Source organism: Eleutherodactylus coqui, chromosome 1 (assembly GCF_035609145.1).
Source record: "Eleutherodactylus coqui strain aEleCoq1 chromosome 1, aEleCoq1.hap1, whole genome shotgun sequence".
In the NCBI taxonomy this organism is placed as follows: domain Eukaryota; kingdom Metazoa; phylum Chordata; class Amphibia; order Anura; family Eleutherodactylidae; genus Eleutherodactylus; species Eleutherodactylus coqui.
The window spans coordinates 511571460-511593245 of record NC_089837.1 but is presented as its reverse complement, the minus strand read 5'-3'; the positions used below and the strand labels follow the sequence as shown (position 1 = coordinate 511593245).

General features: G+C 47.1%; 1 protein-coding gene across 2 annotated transcripts in view; it reads left to right on the top strand.

Moving 5' to 3' along the window:
- The window catches only part of LOC136614437 (leucine-rich colipase-like protein 1), a 167757-nt gene that overhangs the window by 130524 nt on the left and 15447 nt on the right, over nucleotides 1–21786 (top strand). The window contains exon 5 of one of the 2 annotated variants that reach the window (XM_066594112.1): nucleotides 16164–16295. The exons of the other annotated variant lie outside the window; for it this stretch is intronic. Within the exon in view, the coding sequence (XP_066450209.1) occupies nucleotides 16164–16295 (132 nt within the window). The remainder of the gene's footprint in view (nucleotides 1–16163; nucleotides 16296–21786) is intronic. 2 annotated transcript variants of the gene reach the window in all.

Genomic DNA, 21786 nt, shown 5'->3' with positions numbered 1-21786 from the left:
GCAGTGCTGTGTGTGTGTGACTGGATGCCATCTTGGAAGCCCTGCCAGCTTTCTTCATACAAATTCCCTGCTCTTACCTGATGGGGGTTTGCCGGGCTGTCAACTCTGTGTGCCTTCGGCAGAGGAGGAGGCAGGCGCGCCAAAACCCTGTGCAGGGAAGGACTCTATTAGCGCTTGGGGAGCGCTTTCGCCAGATCTCTTCTGGTCATGCTGATCTCTCCAGTGAATCAGCAGTGCTCCGGGAGGTGAGTGATCCACGGGTCCGCATGAATTAGTTGGTGAGGAGAACAGAGCTATCAGCTGTTCTCCTCATATGACATCACACTCCGTAACCACACGTCGCCACACTTAGCCGCGTGCCCATAGATTTAGCATTGGGAACTTTGACCTGCTCTAACAAGTGACTTGTTGTATAAAAATCTAATTTTAGGATTTTATGGTGGTGGTGCGGATGTAACACAACCCCTGACACCAAAATCAGCCACCAGCAGTCTTATAAAGGGGTCAAAGAGTGGTGCAAGAAAAAGACTGTGGGATTATTTACTCTCCCTCCTGTGGGCGTTGTTTGAATCCCCTTCCTATGGCTTTGCTTGACTCCCCCCCCCCCCCAATGTGTGTCGCTTGACTCTCTCTGCTGTGGCCGTCTCCCTCCTGTGAGCTTCATTTGCCTGAACTGCCACTGTATATTGTGTGACTATGAGCGTTGCTTAGCAACGCTTGAATCCTGAAGTGCCGCTATACTTTAACATGGAGAACTTTGACAGGGCCCGATGAGTCACTCAGTGTATCCAGCTCCTACAGCGGTGGTGAGAATCCAACAAATCGAAAAACAGCAAAATCGCCCTCCTAAGGTGAGGCAAAGTGTGGTGCAAAAAAAACCTGTGGGTGTGTGTATATAATATACAGTATATAAAGGTGAAAGTATATGAACGTCCCGATGTCATATAAACATGAAATTTGGCAAGAGCATTCTTTAGGTCCTACATAGGAAAAGTAAAAGAGGTCACAACTCGAAAATTCAATGCTAAGTGCAAAAGTATTGGCACAACTGTGTAATGTACCAAGTCTAATCCACAACTTAGATATGAGTGTATATGTGTGTGTGTGTGTGTGTGTGTATGTGTGTATATGTGTGTGTGTATATATTTTATATATATATATATATATATATATATATATATATATATATATATATATATATATATATATATATATATATATATATATATATATATATATATATATATATATATATATATATATATATATATATATATATATATATATATATATATATATATATACATATATATATATATATAGATGGTATGAGATGGTTTAGGTCTGTTGCTCTTGGCTTTTCATGTGGGCCCTCATTTTAATTCAGATTTTTCTATTGTTGGGTAGTTTTATTTAAACATAATAAAGATTTTATTTAAGCGATTACAATCTAAAGGCTCATGCCCATGGCTGTGATGGGCTCTGCAAGAGGAATACCCCTGCAAAGACCGTCACGGCGCCCCCCCCCCCCCCCTCCCCCCCAAAGACCCCCAAAGATCCACTGTGGGAGTCCCGCATGACTGGCTGGTGCACATGCAAAGTACAGCACATGACACGCCAGCAGTGTCATATGATGCAGCCGGTGGTGGGCGGGGTAGCGCATTCACACTATACTTCTGCTGTGCTACAGCGGAAGTAAGGCGTGACGGCCAGCTTCCATTGACTACCATGGAAGCCGGCTGCACGTATTCCCGCGGCAAATAGGACATTCTGCGGGTTATTTTACGCTGCGGAATTCCGCAGCGTGAACATTCAGTTATTATGTTCAAAAGAGCCTAATAGCTGCGGGGCAAATCCAGCCTTGGACATTAGCCGTAATCGCAATAAAACCCTAGGGAATGTAGTTGTTTGCTTCTGTAAGTTTATCCATCTTCAATGCTCCTGTATGCTGCCCATGTGCTGCTCGCTAGGGAATTCTTGACAAGGTCACCTATAATGGGGTAACAACCTGCCAAAAGTGCTTACAACAATATTCACCAACCTGATTAGCACTAGCTAAAATAATTCCTCTAGCTTTCCTCTGGATAGTGTATCAGCTACAGTGGTGTTCATCCCGGGAATATGCTTCACATTGAAATGGATATTGAACTATTTGCACTTAGTTACCAGATACTTCAATATATTGATAAATGGGACTGATGTTGAGGATGTTATTTACCACATCAACTGCATTCATGTTATCGGTCCAGAAAACTATGTGCTGGTTCTTTATAAGTCTATAACTCTCCTGCTACTGCAATAGGAAATAGTATTAATAGTGTCATGTTGTGCCATAGGTCATTGAATTCCCAGGGCTTTGGCCACTGTCCCATGCACCAACAACCCTACAAATACATGCCAAAACACAATTGCCCCAGAGGCATCCATGGAAAAGTCTCATTGCGGTTTGATTTCAGGGCTTCTGATCATACTATTATCACATTAAAATTTTGTGAAGGAGACCTCCTGCACTGACAGGTCTGCTATCAAAGCTTTGGTTCTTTGGCTTTAGAGAATGGTTTTCTGACTCCTGCAGTGCTTTGCTCCACTCACCTGGAGAAGCCTCTACCCATTGGAAGTACTCTGCAAGCAAAGTTCAACAAGTCTAGCAATGACTGCATTTCTTTTAATAGTAGAAGCAGAAACTCCCTCCATGGATGCCCCCTTGTTGTGTGGAGGAGTCTACATGCTCTGAGAAGGCTATAAGCTATGCTAGTGGTAATGTATTCTACTGGTAGCGCCACCCATGCCAGACAGGTTTCAACAAAGGACCCAGGCTAAGCATATCCACCCAGATGATAGGAAGACTGCACTATTTCATCTTGGCTGGCACCAAGCCTAAGAGAAAGACAACTCTGATGTAAAAACCTATAACTTGTGGACCTCACTGTCACTTTCCTAGCTTGTTAGGCCATGTCAGATGAATCCCAAGTGTAAAGGATGGGGTAAGTACTGCATACTGTGTACTCCTACTAAAAAGTCTACTACACATGCTTGTAAGGCATGCTCACCTCTGCCGTGCAGATGGTTTAACACTCCTCACTGATGAGGCTTTTTTTCTAAATTAGTGGTCTGGACAATAAGACCTTCTTTAGCCCCAACCACATGGTCCAATATTCAGCAATACATCACATCCCAAAGCAGCCAGAAAAAAAAACGGAACTTGATGAGATTCCCACCCCATCAAGGTAATTCAACAGCTGAAAAGTAGCAAGGTAGTGAAGCTAAAAAAAAGGATGAGAGAGTTTAGTAGCATCCATCGCTGGGAATAGTTTACAGCTGGGTCTAGTAAAGCATTAAAAGTCATTCTGAGGATTTATATTGACCAAGGGATTTCTACGCTGCAGAGTATATTTTCACTAATACACAGCAGCTACCTGTGTGAATGGACAAAAAAAAGCTAATTTAGATTGGGACTTGATGGCGGCTCTTTTCTTTTTACGTGACATTTGGCCGTGATGTGGCCAGTGTGAAAATGCATTAAAGGGGTTGTCCCGCGAAATCAAGTGGGGTTATACACTTCTGTATGGCCATATTAATGCACTTTGTAATATACATCATGCATTAAATATGAGCCATACAGAAGTTATTCACTTACCTGCTCCGTTGCTGGCGTCCCCGTCGCCATGGTGCCGTCTAGTTTCAGCGTCTAATCGCCGGATTAGACGCGCTTGCGCAGATGGGTCTTTTCCCTTCGGCTCGCTCCGGCAGCAGCGGCGTTCTGGCTCCAATCAGGAGGCTGGAATCGGCACATGTGACGGGGGCGGAGCTACGTGATGACGCGTACAAGGGGGCAGAGCCAGAATGCCGCTGCTGCCGGAGTGAGCCGAAGGGAAAAGACCCATCTGCGCAAGCGCGTCTAATCCGGCGATTAGACGCTGAAACTAGACGGCACCATGGCGACGGGGACGCCAGCAACGGAGCAGGTAAGTGAATAACTTCTGTATGGCTCATATTTAATGCACGATGTATATTACAAAGTGCATTAATATGGCCATACAGAAGTGTATAACCCCACTTGCTGCCGCGGGACAACCCCTCTAAGTTGTGTGAAAGAGGCCTAAGTGCCATTATTGTGATATACCACTTAGTTATGCATATCGGTCTTCCTGGTATTCATTTCCTGCAGTCTACTAGCAAGAGAACAGCGACACAGCAGGGTAGCAATCGACCAGTAGCACCCCCTTGGAATTGTGATAAGCAGTTGACAAGCCAGTGTGCTAAATTGAGACCTTGTGATTCAGATGGGTGTGAGTTGTGAACGTGTAGTGCAGATTCCTTGTTTATTGGATTACTGTATATGGAAGAGGCAAACTGTACACCTGCCCATGTAAATGGTAATTTTGGCTAGTTCCGCACCTTCATTGCCACCGCAGAATACTGGTGCTGATGGAGTTCTGTGGTGATCAACTAATAATCTATTTGGTACATCCTCCTCCATTGTATAATTTCTGTATAGCCACCAAAACAGGAGTATGGTTCCCTCTCCCTCTTGGGGGTAACACTATGTAATGAGCAATTGCCCCTTTTTGTGATGCATTTTTAGTTAGTTTAGTCTTAGTTTGTGCCAGAAACTCCCCAGGTTGCACTCATTATTTCCTTGTCTGATGTGTCTGAGTTGGGTCATGGTATTGCTGGAGTAAGAAGAAAAGTTTTGGCCTGCTAGTTGCATCCAGCACCAGAGAGGAGCTCGCTATGCTATCCAGAAACCTGGCACCGCCCATTGGTGACATTTCTGATCGGCCCATCATGGTGCCAAAGGGTACATGAAAGCACAGTCAATGACTTTAATTCAACTTCCGGCATTGAAATGGCACTTGTGGGGTACACATCTGCTGGAAACAGTCTGGTCCTTCTCTCTGTAGTCATGGACAGTGATGATAGTCCCAACGTGCCTATTGCTGTTGGAAATCTGGTTAATTACTAGTCATGCCACGGTTCTGGTGCTGTGATAGTGCTTGGTTAATCCTCCTCTTCCAGATCTGGGCTGGTCCTCTTCTCCCTGGTTGCTCCTTGCAATGGTACATGTGGGAACCCCATACCTGGCTGCTGGCATTGCCTTTTTTGCACGAACCCTATATCTGTACCCTGACTGGGGACCAATTACAGTGTTGACAATAGCTGAGAGGGCACCGTGTGGCTGTTATGCCCTACATTCTCCACTCAGGCTCTGCCAATGAGAGTTGGAATAAACTGTATTCCCTGTGCTCATGTCCTCCTTCCTGCAACTCTAAATGGCAGCCTTTGCAACCCTGTACATTGGAGTCTCTTTACTTGGCTCTCCGTGTTTTCTGTTATGATTTGGGACTATGCATGCTTTTCATGGTCTCTCTGCCAGCACTTCACCACCGCTTACTGACTTCCGACTCATTTTCACATAATGTTTCCATTAAATGCTCACTAGGTAAGAGTTTCCTAGCGATGGTCCAAACTTCACAGAACTCCTCCTAGCTGTACTTATTCTTTCATCTGCTGGGGAAAGGAACTGCCTACCCGCCATCCTAAAGGCAAACTTAACCACAATAACCAAGCCCACACTCTTCTCCCTGTCTCCTCGTTCCATGTGCTCGCTGGATGCCCTTATGACTCCTCATCCTTAGCTTTGCCCAACTCATGCTGCTCTTGTGTGAACCCTCATTGTGTTATATAGCATCTGGGTGATGCTCAACTATAGTACAACTCATATCCCATATGGTTTCCAAAAATAATATCTGTGAATAAATAAGAAAGTTCCCTCCTTTACGCTGAGTTGTGCTCGCTCTTTTTTTTTTCTTGTTTTCTTTTGCTGTGCAGGAATGAATTCACGTCCACTACCACTCGATCCTAGTGATTGTTCTATTCACATATAGAAAAGAGTTGCGGGAGCTCGGACTTTTGTGAAAAAACATTCCCTTGCTTTATTGAAGAATAGTGCTCAATACATCAGAGTTGCTGCATGTTCATGGAGAACACGTTTCAATCTCCGTAGAGATCTTGTTCACCTCATCCCCACAATGCAATCTGCTTCCTTAAAACCAATTATCATTAAAATCTACCTGATGATTAACCCCTTCGTTACTTGAAGAAAATATGTGCAACGTAGATCCATCGCTCCCCAAGGAATCATAGATATATCGCACATTTATTCTTACTATATCTAAAGTTTAACAGAGACAAATTTGTTATCCTATGTCTTAAAAAATTGATACTTATAGTAAGTGAAACCTGTATATTTATATACTTTATTAGTGAGCTATTGTTGACCCCAGAACGATTTATCCCTAATTTATCCTAAACCATATCAGTTTACTATTATGGCACATAATAATATTACCATACGCTTAAAAAAAAAAGAAAATTCCCCTTCTCTTCTCTTTCTCTCACCTTCTTCCCCTTCTCATTCCTTTTCTTTCTCCTTCTTTTTTCTTTCTCCCTTTTTTCTTCTCCTCTTCCTATTTCTTTTTATAAAAAATATATAAACTGCAATAAGCATATTATTAATCCATAATAAATAGAGATGAGCGAGCACACTCGTACGAGCTTGATGCTCGTTCGAGCATTATGGTGCTCGAGATGCTCGTTACTCGAGACGAGCACCACGCGGTACTCAAGTCAATTCCATTTCCTTCCCCGCATGTTTAGCGCCATTTTCTAGCCAATAGACATGCAGGGAAGGCATTACCACTTCCTCCTGTGATGTGCCAGCCCTATCCCACCCCCATGCAGTGAGTGGCTGGCGAGATCAAGTGACCGCCGTGTACTTAAAGCGGTCCCGCCCGTGGCTCGCCTCAGAAACACACCGGGAGAGATTAGGGAAAGTGCTGCTGCTGCTGCTATAGGGAAAGTGTTAGTGTAGGATCCTGTCCTCAAGAGCCCCAACGGTCATTCTTAGGGCCACATCTGACCGTGTGCATTACTCTTGTGGCTGGCTGGGAGCAGTTTTGCTCAATTTTTTTTTTTTCATCTCGGGCTGTGCAGGCCATTACAGCTATAGCATTCTCAATCTGCAGTCTATTATATAGAGTATACGGAAAGTGCTGCTGAGATAGGGAAAGTGTAAGTGTAGGATCCTGTCTACAAGAACCCCAACGGTCCTTCTTAGGGCTACATCTGACCGTGTGCATTTTACTGGGTGGCTGCTGGGAGTTGTAGTGCTTGCAGTTTAGTTGTACGCAGCTTGGCCTGTTTGCAGCCTTCCGTTATTTTTTTTTTTTTCTGGCTGGAGTTTGCGTTAAAATACCGCTCTCAGCGTGAAAGTGTACGCAAATAATTCCATATTTATTCATACCGTTCTCTGTCTGCAGTGAATTAGACAGCGGTCTCACCGCTAAACAGTACTGTAAAATTTCAGCCCAGCTGCTGTACAGAGCATCTCACAATACCATTTCCGTTGGTGCGGTTGAGATCACCGCAGTTACCAGCACTATCCACTGGCTTTACAGTCGTCTTCCACTCCACACAGCATCTATAATCTACAAGTCTCTGCGAGCAGTAAATTACCCCTAGGTATCAGCGCAAGTCAGTGGGTTACTTTTTTCCTAGTCACAGTCCGCTATCTACAAGTCTCTGTGTGGTGAATTAAGGCCCAGTTGTCAGTGCTGTACAGTGAGGTAATTTATTTGGCCCCTGCTCTTTTCGTAATCCGCCATGATAAGGAGTAGGGGTAAGGGTCAAGTATTGGAACGCCGACACGGACGTCCAAGTGAGGGTGTGGGCACAGGCCGAGTTCTTGGTCCAGGTGAATCACAGCCGGCTGCTGTGGGATTAGGAGAGAGGCAAGTTTCTGGGGTCCCCAGCTTAATATCTCAATTTATGGGTCCATGTGGTAGACCTTTATTACAAAGAGCAGTGTGAGCAGGTCCTGTCGTGGATGGCAGAAAATGCATCCAGCAATGTATCGGCCACCCAGTTTTCTACGCAGTCCACTACTCCCGGCTTAGGGACTGCAACTCCGAATACACTGGCTGCTGCTCCTCCTTCTTCCCAGCCTCCTCACTCCATGAAAATGACATTCTGATGAGCAGGCAGACTCCCAGGAACTGTTCTCGGCTCCGTGCCTTGAGTGGTAAAAAATGGTTCCTCTCCCACCTGAGGAGTTTGTCGTGACCGATGCCCAACCTTTGGAAAGTTCCCAGGGTCCGGGTGATGAGGCTGGGGACTTCCGGCAACTGTCTCAAGAGCTTTCAGTGGGTGAGGAGGATGATGATGATGAGACACAGTTGTCTATCAGTGAGGTAGTAGTAAGGGCAGTAAGTCCGAGGGAGGAGCGCACAGAGGATTCGGAGGAGAAGCCGCTGAGGTGACTGACCCCACCTGGTTTGCTAAGCCTACAGAGGACAGGTCTTCAGAGGGGGAGGCAAGTGCAGCAACAGGACAGGTTGGAAGAGGCAGTGGGGTAGCCAGGGGTAGAGGCAGGGCCAGAGCGAAGAATCCTCCAACTGTTTCCCAAAGCACCCCCTCGCGCCAAGCCTCTGTGCAGAGAGCTAGGTGTTCAAAGGTGTGGACGTTTTTCAGTGAGAGCGCGGACGACCAACGAACAGTGGTGTGCAACCTGTGTCGCGCCAAGATCAGCCAGGGAGCCACCATTATCAGCCTCACCACCACCAGCATGCGCAGGCATATGATGGCCAAGCACCCCACAAGGTGGGACGAATGCCGTTCACCGCCTCCGGGTCACACCATTGCCTCTTCCCCTGTGCCCCAACCAGCCACTCAGATCCAACCCCACTCTCAGGACACAGGCACGAGCGCCTCCCTGCCTACACCCACACCCTCACCTCCGCTGTCCTCGATCCCATCCAGCAATGTCTCTCAGCGCAACATTCAGCTGTTGCTAGCACAAGCGTTGGAGCGAAAGCGCAAATATGCCGCCACGCACCCGCACGCACAAGTTTTAAATGTGCACATTGACAAATGAATCAGCCTGGAGATGCTGCCGTACAGGCTTGTGAAAACTGAGGCTTTCAAAAACATGATGGCGGCAGCAGTCCTGCGTTACTTTGTCCCCAGTCGCCACTATGTTTCCCGGTGCGCTGTTCCAGCCCTACACCAGCACGTCTCCCGCAACATAAATCGTGCCCTCACCAATGCGGTTACTTGGAAGGCCCACTTAACCACGGACACGTGGACAAGTACTGGCGGGCAGGGCCACTATATCTCCCTGATGGCACATTGGGTGAATTTGGTGGAGGCTGGGACCGAGTCAGAGCCTGGGACCGCACACGTCCTACCACACACAGAATAGCTGGTCCTACCTCGGTTCTGGTATCTGCGGTGGTCTATGCCACCTCCTCTAAACCCTACCCCTTCTCCTTCTCCTTCGCAACCTCCACCTCTCAATTAAGAAATGTGAGCAGCACGTCGCCTGCAGTCGTGTGGCGCTGCAGCACAGCGGTGGGCAAGCGTCAGCAGACCGTGCTGAAACTACTCAGTTTAGGTGACCAGAGACACACGGCCCCCAAACTGTTGCAGGGTCTGATAGAGCGGACCGACCTCTGGCTTTCGCCGCTGAGCCTCCAACCAGGCATGGTCATGTGTGACAATGGCCCTAACCTGGTGGCGGCTCTGCAGCTTGGCAGCCTCACACACGTGCCATGCCTGGCCCACGTCTTCACTCTGGTGGTTCAGCGTTTTCTGAAAAACTACCTGCACTTGTCTGACCCGCTCGGCAAGGTGCGCCGCATCTGCGCACATTTCCGCAAGTCCACCACGGACCCTGCCACCCTGCGGACCCTGCAACATCTGTTTAATCTGCCAGAGCACCGACTGCTGTGCGACGTGCCCACAAAGTGGAATTCGACGCTCCACATGTTGGCCAGGCTCTATGAGCAGCGTAGAGCAATAGTGGAATACCAACTCCAACATGGGCGGCGTAGTGGGAGTCAGCCTCCCCAATTCTGTACTGAGGAGTGGGCCTGGATGGCAGATATCTGCCAGGTCCTCGGAAACTTTGAGGAGTCTACCCAGATGGTGAGCGGCGATGCTGCAATCATTAGCGTTACCATCTCACTGCTATGCCTGCTGAGAAGTTCGCTGCAAGGCATAAAGGCCGATGCTTTGTGGTTGGAACAGGAGACGGGGGATAACAGTATGTCGCTAGACAGCCAGACCACCCTCATGTCTATATCTCAGTGCGTTTTGGAGGAGAAGGGCAGGAGCAGGAGGAGGGGGAAGAGACAGCTGAGCACACTGCAGAGGTTACCCATGCTGCTTGCCTCTCGTCTGTTCAGCGTGTATGGGCTGTGGAGGAGGGGGAGGATCCTGAAAGTCGTCTTCCTAGTGAAGACAGCCATGTCTTTCGTACTGGCACCCTGGCACACATGGCTGACTTTTTTAGGCTGCCTTTCTCGTGACCCTCGCGTTAGACGCATTCTGGCCAACACGGATTACTGGTTGTGCACCCTTTTCGACCCACGGTACAAGGAGAACCTTTTCATTCCCGAAGAGGAAAGGGGTACGAGAGTGATGCAATACCACAGGGCTCTGGTGGAAAAAGTGATGCTAAACTTCCCATCTGACAGCGCTAGCGGTAGAAGCCGCAGTTCCGAGGGCCAAGTAGCAAGGGAGGCGTGGAGATGAGGCAGCATCTACAGCGCAGGCAGGGGAACACTCTCCAAGGACTTTGCTAGCTTTATGGCTCCCCAGCAAGACTGTGTTACCACTCCCCAGTCAAGGCTGAGTCGGAGGTAGCACTGTAAAAAGATGGTGAGTGAGTACGTAGCCGATCGTACCACCATCATCCGTGATGACTCCGCTCCATACAACTATTGGGTGTCAAAGCTGGACACGTGGCACGAACTTGCGCTGTACGCCCTGGAGGTGCTGACTTGCCCTGCCGCTAGTGTCTTGTCAGAGAGGGTGTTTAGTGCAGCTGGGGGAATCATCACGGATAAGTGTACCCGCCTGTCAACTGCCAGTGCCGACATGCTTACACTATAAAGATGAGCAAAGCCTGGATTTCCCCAGACTTCTCTTCTCCACCAGTGGAAAGCAGCGGTACCTAAAGATTCTTTTTGCTGCAACCGGATAAATAAGCATTCTCTATCACTGGAACAAAGGGGGAATTACCTTTGTCAATCACTCTCGGATATTAGTCCTCCTACTCCTCTTCCTGAAACAACATGTCATCACGCTGAACTGCCGATTTTTTTGCGGCCCAAAAGGCTCCGCTTACAATTTTTTTTTCAATTTTTCAAAGTTTCAAAAGTATTGATACTTTACCAAAAACCTATTTTTTTCACTGAGCTGCCACCAGGCTCTTTTGCAAATTAAGTAACAGCAAGCTGTATCAATATAAATTTTTCAGAGGTACCCTGGTACTCTTGGTACACTAAGTTTTCTGGCCCTCACCTATACTGTTATCTAACTAATTTTTCGAGACTTTGCCTATACTTCTGCTACAGAAATGTTACAGGGGCCTGCCTATACTGCTGCTACAGAAATGTTACAGGGGTCTGCCTATACTTGTGCTACAGAAATGTTACAGGGGTCTGCCTATACTTGTGCTACAGAAATGCTACTGGGGTCTATTTATACCTTTGCTACAGGAATGTTACAGAGGCCTGTCTATACTATGGGTGCACTAAGTCTTCCCATCGCGGTGTTTTACCTATCTGGCACAAATAATACAGTGACTGACTAGGCCAGAATTGTGCGCCAAGGCCAAGGTCCTTGGCGGGGTGAAACTCTCCCATGGTTGGACACTATGATTTCTTCCTGTGTAATATCATCTTTGTGCACTTACAGCATAGGCGAGCCCAATGAACTCAAAGACTTCCCCTTGCAGTGCTAAGCTATCTGTGTGGGGACACATGGATTTCCCATTGCTATGCAACTCAGGGCACCTTGGGTCACACAAGGTGGAGGCTGGGACCGAGCCTGACCCTGGGCCTGCTAACCTGCTGCCCACACAGACTATAGCGGGTCCTGGTCATGGTGTCTTGACCTTGTAATGCCACCTCCTCCTCCTGCTTGGGGTCAGGGGATCAGCACTGGGCATCATGTATTTTCTCCCATGTTACCACAGTTATCTGGGACACCGGTTTGGGCCAAAAAAGAGGAGCGTTACTGTATTAATGAGACGTTCACAGCTGTACTAGCATCGGAGTCCACTCTATGCCCACGAGTGCTGAGGGTGTGTGCAGAGGCAGAGTGAAAGTCTGCCATGTTTGGACACTGTCATTTCTTCATGTTGATTACTGTCTTTGGGTTCCTTCAGCTCGCCTATGCTGTTGGTGCACAAAGACTTGCCATAACGGGGTGTTTTACCTGTCTGGCACAAAGATACTGACTGACATGGGTAGGGTGCAGATGGCTTTCCCCTTGCGGTGTCGATTGAGCTATCCGACACCTACACAGAATGAATAGTGTGTGGGCACATGGATTTTCCCATTGCTATGTCACTCGCGGCACCTTGGGTCACTAAAGGTGTAGGCTGGGACCGAGCCTGACCCTGGGCACGCTCATGTGCTTCCCACATAGAGTATTGCTGCATTGTGAAGATGTGTGCAAGTGCTGGGCTGGCACCTTTATGCCCACATTTGCGGCTCGTGACAATTTTGCGACGGAGGTGGCACGGGATTGGAATTATGATCGTACGTCAATTTATCATCGATTCTCAAAAGCATTGTGGGCTATCGCCCTCCCCTCTTTTAAAGACTGTCGCTGACTGGCCCTGCCAACCCTCTGCAGTGTGTGCCTCCGGTTCCTCCTGATCGCAGACGCACTTATAAATAGACATGAGGATGGTGTAGCTATGAAGCGAGCGTGTGGCATGAGGGCAGCTGAAGGTTGCGCAGGGAAATTTTTGTGTACACTGTGGACGCAGGGTCGTGCGAGGGGTTGGGCAGCATGTAACCAAGGAGAAGAGGCAGCTGTGTGACCCGCAGGCAGTGATTTTGCGTTGTTACAGGTACTGTGGTGCTTAGCTAAGGTGTGCCCTGCTAATGAGGGTTTGTCCAAAGTAAAAATTGTTGGGGGAGGGGGGGGGCAGACTCTTGCCCCTATTGTGGCTTAATAGTGGGATCTGGGAGCCTAAGATGCAGCCCTGCATGCTGCCCCTGCCCTTCCCTATCCGTTTCTGTGGTGTTTTCATGACTTTCGGATGTTTTCCAGAGTTTTACAAGTGAAGACCTATGTGGAGCATCGGTTATATACTAAAATGCTCGAGTCTCCTATTGACTTCAATGTGGTTTGTTACTCGAAACGAGCTCTCGAGCATCACGAAAAGTTCGACTTGAGCATTGAGCACCCAAGCATTTTGGTGCTCGCTCATCTCTAATAATAAACCTCACTAATCCTTTTATGTAATCTATAAAGCATAAATATTTCTCTCTATATAACATTACTATTATAATTTTTTTTTTTTTAAATCACCTGTGGTAAGGCAGTATCACAAATAGCCAGTAGGGGCTGGAGAGCAGGCTTTACTGAGAAATATTTAGCAGGGATAGGGTTAAGTCTGCTGATTAATAAGGCAACACCTGTGTGGATGTGGCTCCGGTCTTGCTAAGTTCAGTGTCCCATTGGAATGGTCCTTGAGAGGTCCAGTGGAGACCAAGCTGCTGTGACCTATGGGAGAGTTACATTCCTAGACTGACATCCTGGATTGGTATAGTGTTATGGACATTGCTATGTGTTTGAAACCCTAGGCATATAGGTTAGACAGTGTAAGGCCGCTTTCACACGGGCAACAAAATCATGCGATTTTCTCACAGTGTGACAGTGCTACAGATCGCATGTATGTGAAGCCCATGCTTTCCTATGGGTTCCTTCACATTAGCGATGTTTTCTTCGAATCTATGTTGTGAGAAAAAAATGTGGCATTCTCTGTACTGCCGCAGTTTGTGATGTTTTGTAGCCCATGTTTCCCTATAGAGACTTCTTGTTTATCGCATCTAACGAACAAGCGATTTTTGTGAGATGCGATGCGCTTCCCTACCCATAAAATAAGCCCTAGCTACATTCCCAGAAAAAATGGAATACTTACCTAGCAGACGAGCTCTGGGTCCTTCTGCTGCTGTCCAGAGCTCTGCGGCTCAGCCAATTTCTAAATCCCACCTCCACAACATCATTGGTATTTTTCAAACTCTGCTCTGCCAATCAATGCAAAGCTGGATGAACCAATCACAGTTCTTGCATTGGTTCATCCAGCGCTACTCAGCCAATCAATGCAGTGCTCAATGAACCAATCAGAGCCATTGATTCCTCTTGTTCGGATTTCTGAATCCCTCAACGTGGAAGTGATGTTCTGTGAGCGAGCAAGGACTGCAGGACTCCCAGCGGAGTTCTGGAGAGCAGCGGGAAGGACTGAGCCTTTTAGGTAAGTGTTCCATTTTTTTTCAGGAAATTCAGCTTGGGCTTATTTAAGGGGTAGTGCTTAACCTTCTCGCGATTAAACCGCCGAGTTGATGCCGCTATTTTATTGCTGTCAGCAGCGAAGTGATGCATGATTTTTCACAAAAAAAACACATCAGTGACGCTACAAAATTGCGGGAAAAACACCTGCTGCAATTTTGTAGCGCCGATATCGCTGCCTCCCTTGTGAAACAGGCCTAATGTCTGCGTTATATATCAGCCACATGGTCAGCAAATTGTATCTGTTTGTGTACACTCCGACGAATGAGAACAGTGTGAAGATTATGTTATGAGTTACAAAAAAAACACTTTTTTTAATTGTATTGGCTTGAGAAAGGTGTTTCTTACACCGAAACGCGTTGCCAACATTTTCCTATGAATAAAAACAAAAGACCTAATCCTCCTGTGGCAGTTTCATCCGCAACCGGGAGCTTTTCTTGAGGAGTCGACACTTCAAGGAGGGGGCTTCTTGTTTCATACACCCCCCTCCTCCTGAGTAAGTGCCACGTTGATTTCTTTCTCACCGGATTTGACAGTTGTTTTGGGCTATTTCTTCTTTTACTTTTCACGAGCGCATACTTTTTTTTACAAATCTATTTGTCTTCTTTCTGTTGGGGCTCGTTCTCATTGTGAGAACCCCCCAAACTTTTGTTGCAGCTCACCTTTCCTGTAAAGGATTTGAAAGTACTAAGATGAATAACCCGCCTCTAATCTCTGGTGCTAATTGAACTACGGTGTTTTCTATCCATTAGATGCAGGTGCTGACATACTCTTGCTTATATCATGCCAGGCTTCCAATGCAGTTCCATTACATATATCAGATCAAAGGCCCATTTACACAGAGCGATGATGGCTCAAAAATCGCTCAAACAACAGTTTTGAGGGACAGTTTTTAGCTATCATCTTTGCATAGTCTATTGTAGCTACTTAGCTTCTTAAAAGTTATGCAGGCAGAGTGGGATAATGCCGCGATAACACAGAGAATAATGCAGCTGTTTTGAATATGCAAACAGTTGCATTGTTCTCCATGCTTTCAGCTGGTGTCCTGCTAAGAACTGCCAGCAGGATACTGGCTGAAAGAATCCTCTCAGTACCACCCGTTGAATTTCAAGCGATAATCATTGTGTTTAAATGGGCCTTAAGACCTGCTAGTAGCCTCCATAAAAAAGCGTATATGTGGACACTAATGAGTTAAAATATTTTTAAGTTTTAAAAAAAAAGCATCAGTCTGGTATTTTCATAAAGCTCTCACCGCTTACAGTCTTTCAACAGAACTTCTATAGAAAAAAAAGGACCAAAAGAACACTTGAAATATTGACAAACATTCTGTGTGAATGAGGGCTAAGACTGTGTTCAGACAGACAGTTGTAAATTGTGCGTGACAATCTAGGACAGCACAGAGATGTACATCCATGTGTTGGCTGAGAGGCAGGTAGTGGGCATTACATATCCTACCCACATGTTACTGACCAGAACAGGATGTGAATAGCCTTATTGGCAAATATGGATCCGTGTGCCGTGAATTGCATGGACAGCACAGATAGGAAAAATGACGGTCTGAACTGTCCCTAATAGTCGTTCCTTCCTCAGTGTATTTTTTAACATTCACGCAGCAGTACCCCATATGAATGACATGAAATACACGAATAAAGATTGGGTCAAATATTCATTCATGCAAATAAACGCTGCATACGGCCAAACATAAACATGTATACGGTGGTGTGAAGGAGGCCTTATACACAGAATTATAATTCACATATCAATACGTATTTCTTCTCTTTTACATTTAGGACAATGAAGATTACTGTGCTCTAAATACTCTATGTAAGAGTGGGTGCTGCCGAGGCCCTTTGTATTATCACACTTATAAGAGTGGTATATGTAGACCAAAAGCAGCAGAAAATGAGGATTGTAGCCTTGAGGTGAGTATCTGTAAGCGACTGCTGTACTGGTTTCTCCCTTAGGGCTTATTCCGACGTGTGTATATCAGCCGGGTTTTCACGCCCGGCCGATATACGCTGTCTCTCTCTGCAGGGGGAGGAGGCGGGTCAGATCGGGAGCAGTGCACTGAATTGCCGCCCACTCTCCGCCCCTCGCCACTAATTGCAATGGAAGGGGGCAGAATGGGGCAGAACTTAGCTTTACCCCTGCCCTGCCCCTCCCATTGCAAATAGTGGCAAGGGGCGGATAGGGGGTGGGAGCTCAGTAAACTGCTCCCGGCCCAACGCACCTCTTTCCTCTGCAGCGAGGGACAGTGTATATGGGCCGGGCATGAAAACCTGGCCGATATACTCACATTGGAATAAGCCCTCAAGCCGGCGTCTCACGGGCATATGTGTGTGCACACTATGTGGAAAACAGAACCCATAGATTTAAATGGATTTGTACTCACTTCCTTTTTTGCGCACACATTTCTCTTCACCCAAAAAATATAGGACATGCTCATTTGCGCACCGAGGATCCTCAAAGAAGTCAATTAAAGATGTGCAACGCGCACACAGATGCATCACCCTGTGAAAAAAATAACACTTCTGGAACTCATTAGGATAAATAGCCATTTAAATCAGGGGGTTGTTTGCCTGCCGTGTGGAGATGAACATCCCTGCATGTGCAAAAAGTACAATACAATGCGCCAATATGCGGACAAGGAGTCATACGTAGCGCAAATATGCACTGAGTCATGTGCAAAACCGCTTATTGCCATGTGAAGCCGCCATAAGGCCATATTTAAATGGGCGAGAGTGAGTTACGCTTGAGATTCTTGGGAGCAACACCCCTCGCAGTGCACTGCAGGTTACGGGGCTCATTCTTGTGCCAGATTTGCACAAAACTCGGACACTCAATTATTTTTCCAGCTTGGATCATCAGTCTGTGAGAAAATTCACTCATGTGAATGAACCTATTTAAATAAATTAGTTAATTTTCTGTGCATGTTCAGTCATCTCAGAAACGGAAAGAACCTGCACAGAAGTATCAGCGGTGTGAATACGGCCTTATACATATGACAACCCTACAGAGGAGCCGCCACCTCTCCTCCCATGTCTGATTGACTAAATACTTGCACTGCCCACAAAATAAGGGCTTTTACCCACTAGCGATATTTTTCCCTGCGATGCGACATCGATGGTTCTGAAACCAATGATTTTCAATGGTTTTATACTCATTTGCGATGTTTCAGTACAGCTTCGCATCACATAAAAGAAATCTGCGATATCGCTCAGTGTCTACAATGGGGCGGGCTGCAACAGCGATAGCCACACTGAAAACATAGTTTTACTGTAAAAGTGCCCCAGAAGTATTAGATTTGATAATCTGTTTTATAATAAAAGTTATATTTTAGTAATAGGACTTTAATTTAAAAAAGCTACATCACACCACCAGATGGCCCAGCACACATCAAAAAACTAGACTAACATGAACATACAAACACCCACAGAACATACAGGACAGGGGGTAGGTATATCACCTTATCGTGGTGATCCACTATACCGATTTTGTTAAATTACCGTTCCCTTAATAGATTTACAGGTACGGTTATATTACTATTTATACAGTGGTAATAACGGTATAAATATTTATTTCAGAAGGCGAAGGATGATAGACAAATAATATTTAATCGACGCGTTTCTACGGCCCTGATGTAATAAGTGAGCCGATTCATCAGGATCAAGACAAATAGCCTCTGTCTTTTGTACTCAAATGCCCCAAATGAAAAGTGGTTCATAGGGCTTATAACACTTATATGTAGTTAGTTCGTGATTACTTATATTGCCCTTCTAGAGGTACAGGTGGTTGGCGACTGCGACCGATGATACCACTGATTTATACTGTATTTAACATAGTAGTATAATTGCCTGGGCAAGAATAGCCAGACGTGTTTCTAATACTTGTGATGGAGTAGTTAAGAGGGTTGAGGAGTGTAACTCAATTATGCAGGGATATCCCCTCTTTTTGCGATCAAAGCCGATGTTGGCACTTGCACCAAATATGTGGGTGATGTGGTATTTGATGCTTATACACACATCCCCACCGTGTTTATGCCCAATGGCTAAAGATCGTACTGTTTGCTATAACAGTGTTAAGGGCTCCGTTATTAGGCTTGGAGAACTGATAGTCGTCAGATCATGCACTTAAGATAGTACAGATAAAGCCCTGAGAAATTCAGATAACATATCACTTATGGGCAATCTGTGCTTATCTAATTAGAAGTCTGGACGTGCATTCACGCCCTCGAGTTGATAGAGACTATGCCTGATTGTAGCCTCCAGCAAGAGCCCTGCACTCCTCAAACACCTCTATGTCTGCACTTCACGGCGTCCTAGACCCTACTGACATCCCTGGTAAGGTCCATGCCGAGCCTCCCTTATGAATGGGAGGCTCCGCCCATCTGCTCGCATGATTCGCTAGGCTATCAGCCAATGGTGAAACCACCTGCCGGACAAGCCTCCTCCTTACTTGCCATGCCTGATTCTCATATAATGCCAGGGAGAAGCAGCGCATGTATAGTAGGATCTAAACGGGACTTAGTCATATGTGCCTCTGCTGGATGTCCGCGCCCGAGCGCTATTAACAATCCAAGGCTTGACTGACAGGATCCCTGCATATGTGAAGTCCTGCGCAGTGGGGTCTAAATGGGACTTAGTTATATATGCCTCTGATGGATGAGCATGCCCGAGTGCTGTTAACAATCCAAGGCTTGGCTGACAGGATCCCTGCATATGTAAGGTCCTGCAACATAACCATATATTGTCGGGGAATAACCCGCGCGTGTGCGGTAAGGTTATATCGGGATTTAGTGATTTGTGTCTCTGGAATATGTCCCCTGATTTAACTGACTGTATCCCTAACCATGATGGAATCATGCCTTTAAATTAATAACCCTTGGTGTCAAAACACTAGCGGTCAGGGTACACTTAGAACCAGGAATATGTGTTCAGAAGTAGGTGATAAAGAAAACGGACACATGGTATCTATTCGCTTTATACTCCATGTTAGATAGCGCTTGAGATCAATAAGAGTACCAGACTCTAGTGGGACTTATTTTACATATATGTGTACTTGGTGCTCCATTTTCAATGATTATAGGTAAAATTCTGCGTTCCCTATATGCATTAAACCTTAATTGGTTTTATAAAGTAGTGTTTCATATAGCTGACAATAATCCATTAACATGGTAATTTTAGATGGTAACTGTTACTACCTAAAGAGAAATATTCATGCCACATTTCCCCGTATTAACAGGTTTATTCACAAGCGGTAGTTTGTTATCAGGGAGATCATAACATATTTTGCCTGTATTGGTTGTCATTAGAGATGAGCGAACGTACTCGTCCGAGCTTGATGCTCGGGCGAATATTAGCATGTTCGGGATGCTCGTTACTCGTAACGAGTACCACGCGATGTTCGGGTTACTTTCAGTTTCCTCTCTGAGACGTTAGCGCGCTTTTCTGGCCAATTGAAAGACAGGGAAGGCATTACAACTTCCCCCTGTGATGTTCCAGCCCTATACCACCCCCCTGCTGTGAGTGGCTGGGGAGATCAGATGTCACCCGAGTATAAAAGTCGGCCCCTCCCGCGGCTCGCCTCAGATGCCTTGTGAGATAGCTGAGGGACAGTGCTGCTGGTGCCGGAGCAGTCCTCAGCGTTCTGGGTACGTGTGTGCTGGGTGGAGAACTTAAAGAAAAAAATACGCAGCCAGCTAAGTTTAACAGCAGGCTTGCGCCAATTTATTTCCTGCCTGGGAAATCACCGCTCTGCTGTAGTTAATAACTCTGCAACACTGCAGTTCTGTGACACATTGCAGGGCCACAACACATTTATTATTGATTGAATATACGCAGTGGGCCTTTCCTTTAAAAAAAAGGGAAAAAATTCTATTTGGCCTGCCTCTGACAGTCCTCAGCGTTCTGGGTACGTGTGTGCTGGGTGAAGAACTTAAACAAAATTATACGCAGCCAGCTAAGTTTAACAGCAGGCTTGCGCCAATTTATTTCCTGCCTGGGAAATCAAATCACTGGTAATATAGCATGCTGAGGGGTAGGGGTAGGCCTAGAGGACGTGGACGCGGCCGAGGACGCGGAGGGCCAAGTGAGAGTATGGGCACAGGCCGAACTCCTGATCCAGGTGTATCGCAGCCGACTGCTGCGCGATTAGGAGAGAGGCACGTGTCTGGCGTCCCCACATTCATCGCACAATTAATGGGTCCACGCGGGAGACCTTTATTAGAAAATGAGCAGTGTGAGCAGGTCCTGTCGTGGATGGCAGAAAGTGCTTCGAGCAACCTATCGTCCACCCACAGTTCTGCGCCGTCCACTGCTGCAAATCCGAATCCTCTGTCTGCTGCTCCTCCTTCCTCCCAGCCTCCTCACTCCACTACAATGACACATGCTCAGGAGCGGGAAGACTCCCAGGAACTGTTCTCGGGCCCCTGCTCAGATTGGGCAGCAGTGGCTCCTCTCCCACCAGAGGAGTTTATCGTCACTGATGCCCAACCATTCGAAAGTTCCCGGGGTCCGGGACTTCCGGGACTTCCGGCAACTGTCTCAAGACCTTTCAGTGGTTGAGGAGGATGATGACGATGAGACACAGTTGTCTATCGGTGAGGTAGTAGTAAGGGCAGTAAGTCCGAGGGAGGAGCGCACAGAGGATTCTGAGGAAGAGCAGCAGGACGATGAGGTGACTGACCCCACCTGGTTTGCAACGCCTACTCAGGACAGGTCTTCAGAGGGGGAGGCAAAGGCAGCAGCAGCGCAGGTTGCAAGAGGCAGTGCGGTGGCCAGGGGTAGAGGCAGGGCCAGACCGAATAATCCACCAACTGTTTCCCAAAGCGCACCCTCGCGCCATGCCACCCTGCAGAGGCCAAGGTGCTCTAAGGTCTGGCAGTTTTTCACAGAGACGCCTGACGACCGACGAACAGTGATGTGCAACCTTTGTCACGCCAAGATCAGCCGGGGAGCCACCACCAACAGCCTCACCACCACCAGCATGCGCAGACATATGATGGCCAAGCACCCCACAAGGTGGGACGAAGGCCATTCACCGCCTCCGGTTTGCACCGCTGCCTCTCCCCCTGTGCCCCAACCTGCCACTGAGATCCAACCCCGCTCTGAGGACACAGGCACTACCGTCTCCTGGCCTGCACCCACACCCTCACCTCCGCTGTCCTCGGCCCAATCCACCAATGTCTCGCACCGTACCGTCCAGCCGTCGCTAGCGCAAGTGTTTGAGCGCAAGCGCAAGTACGCCGCCGCGCACCCACACGCTCAAGCGTTAACCGTCCACATAGCCAAATTTATCAGCCTTGAGATGCTGCCGTATAGGGTTGTGGAAACGGAGTCCTTCAAAAGTATGATGGCGGCGGCCCCGCGCTACTCAGTTCCCAGTCGCCACTACTTTTCCCGATGTGCCGTCCCA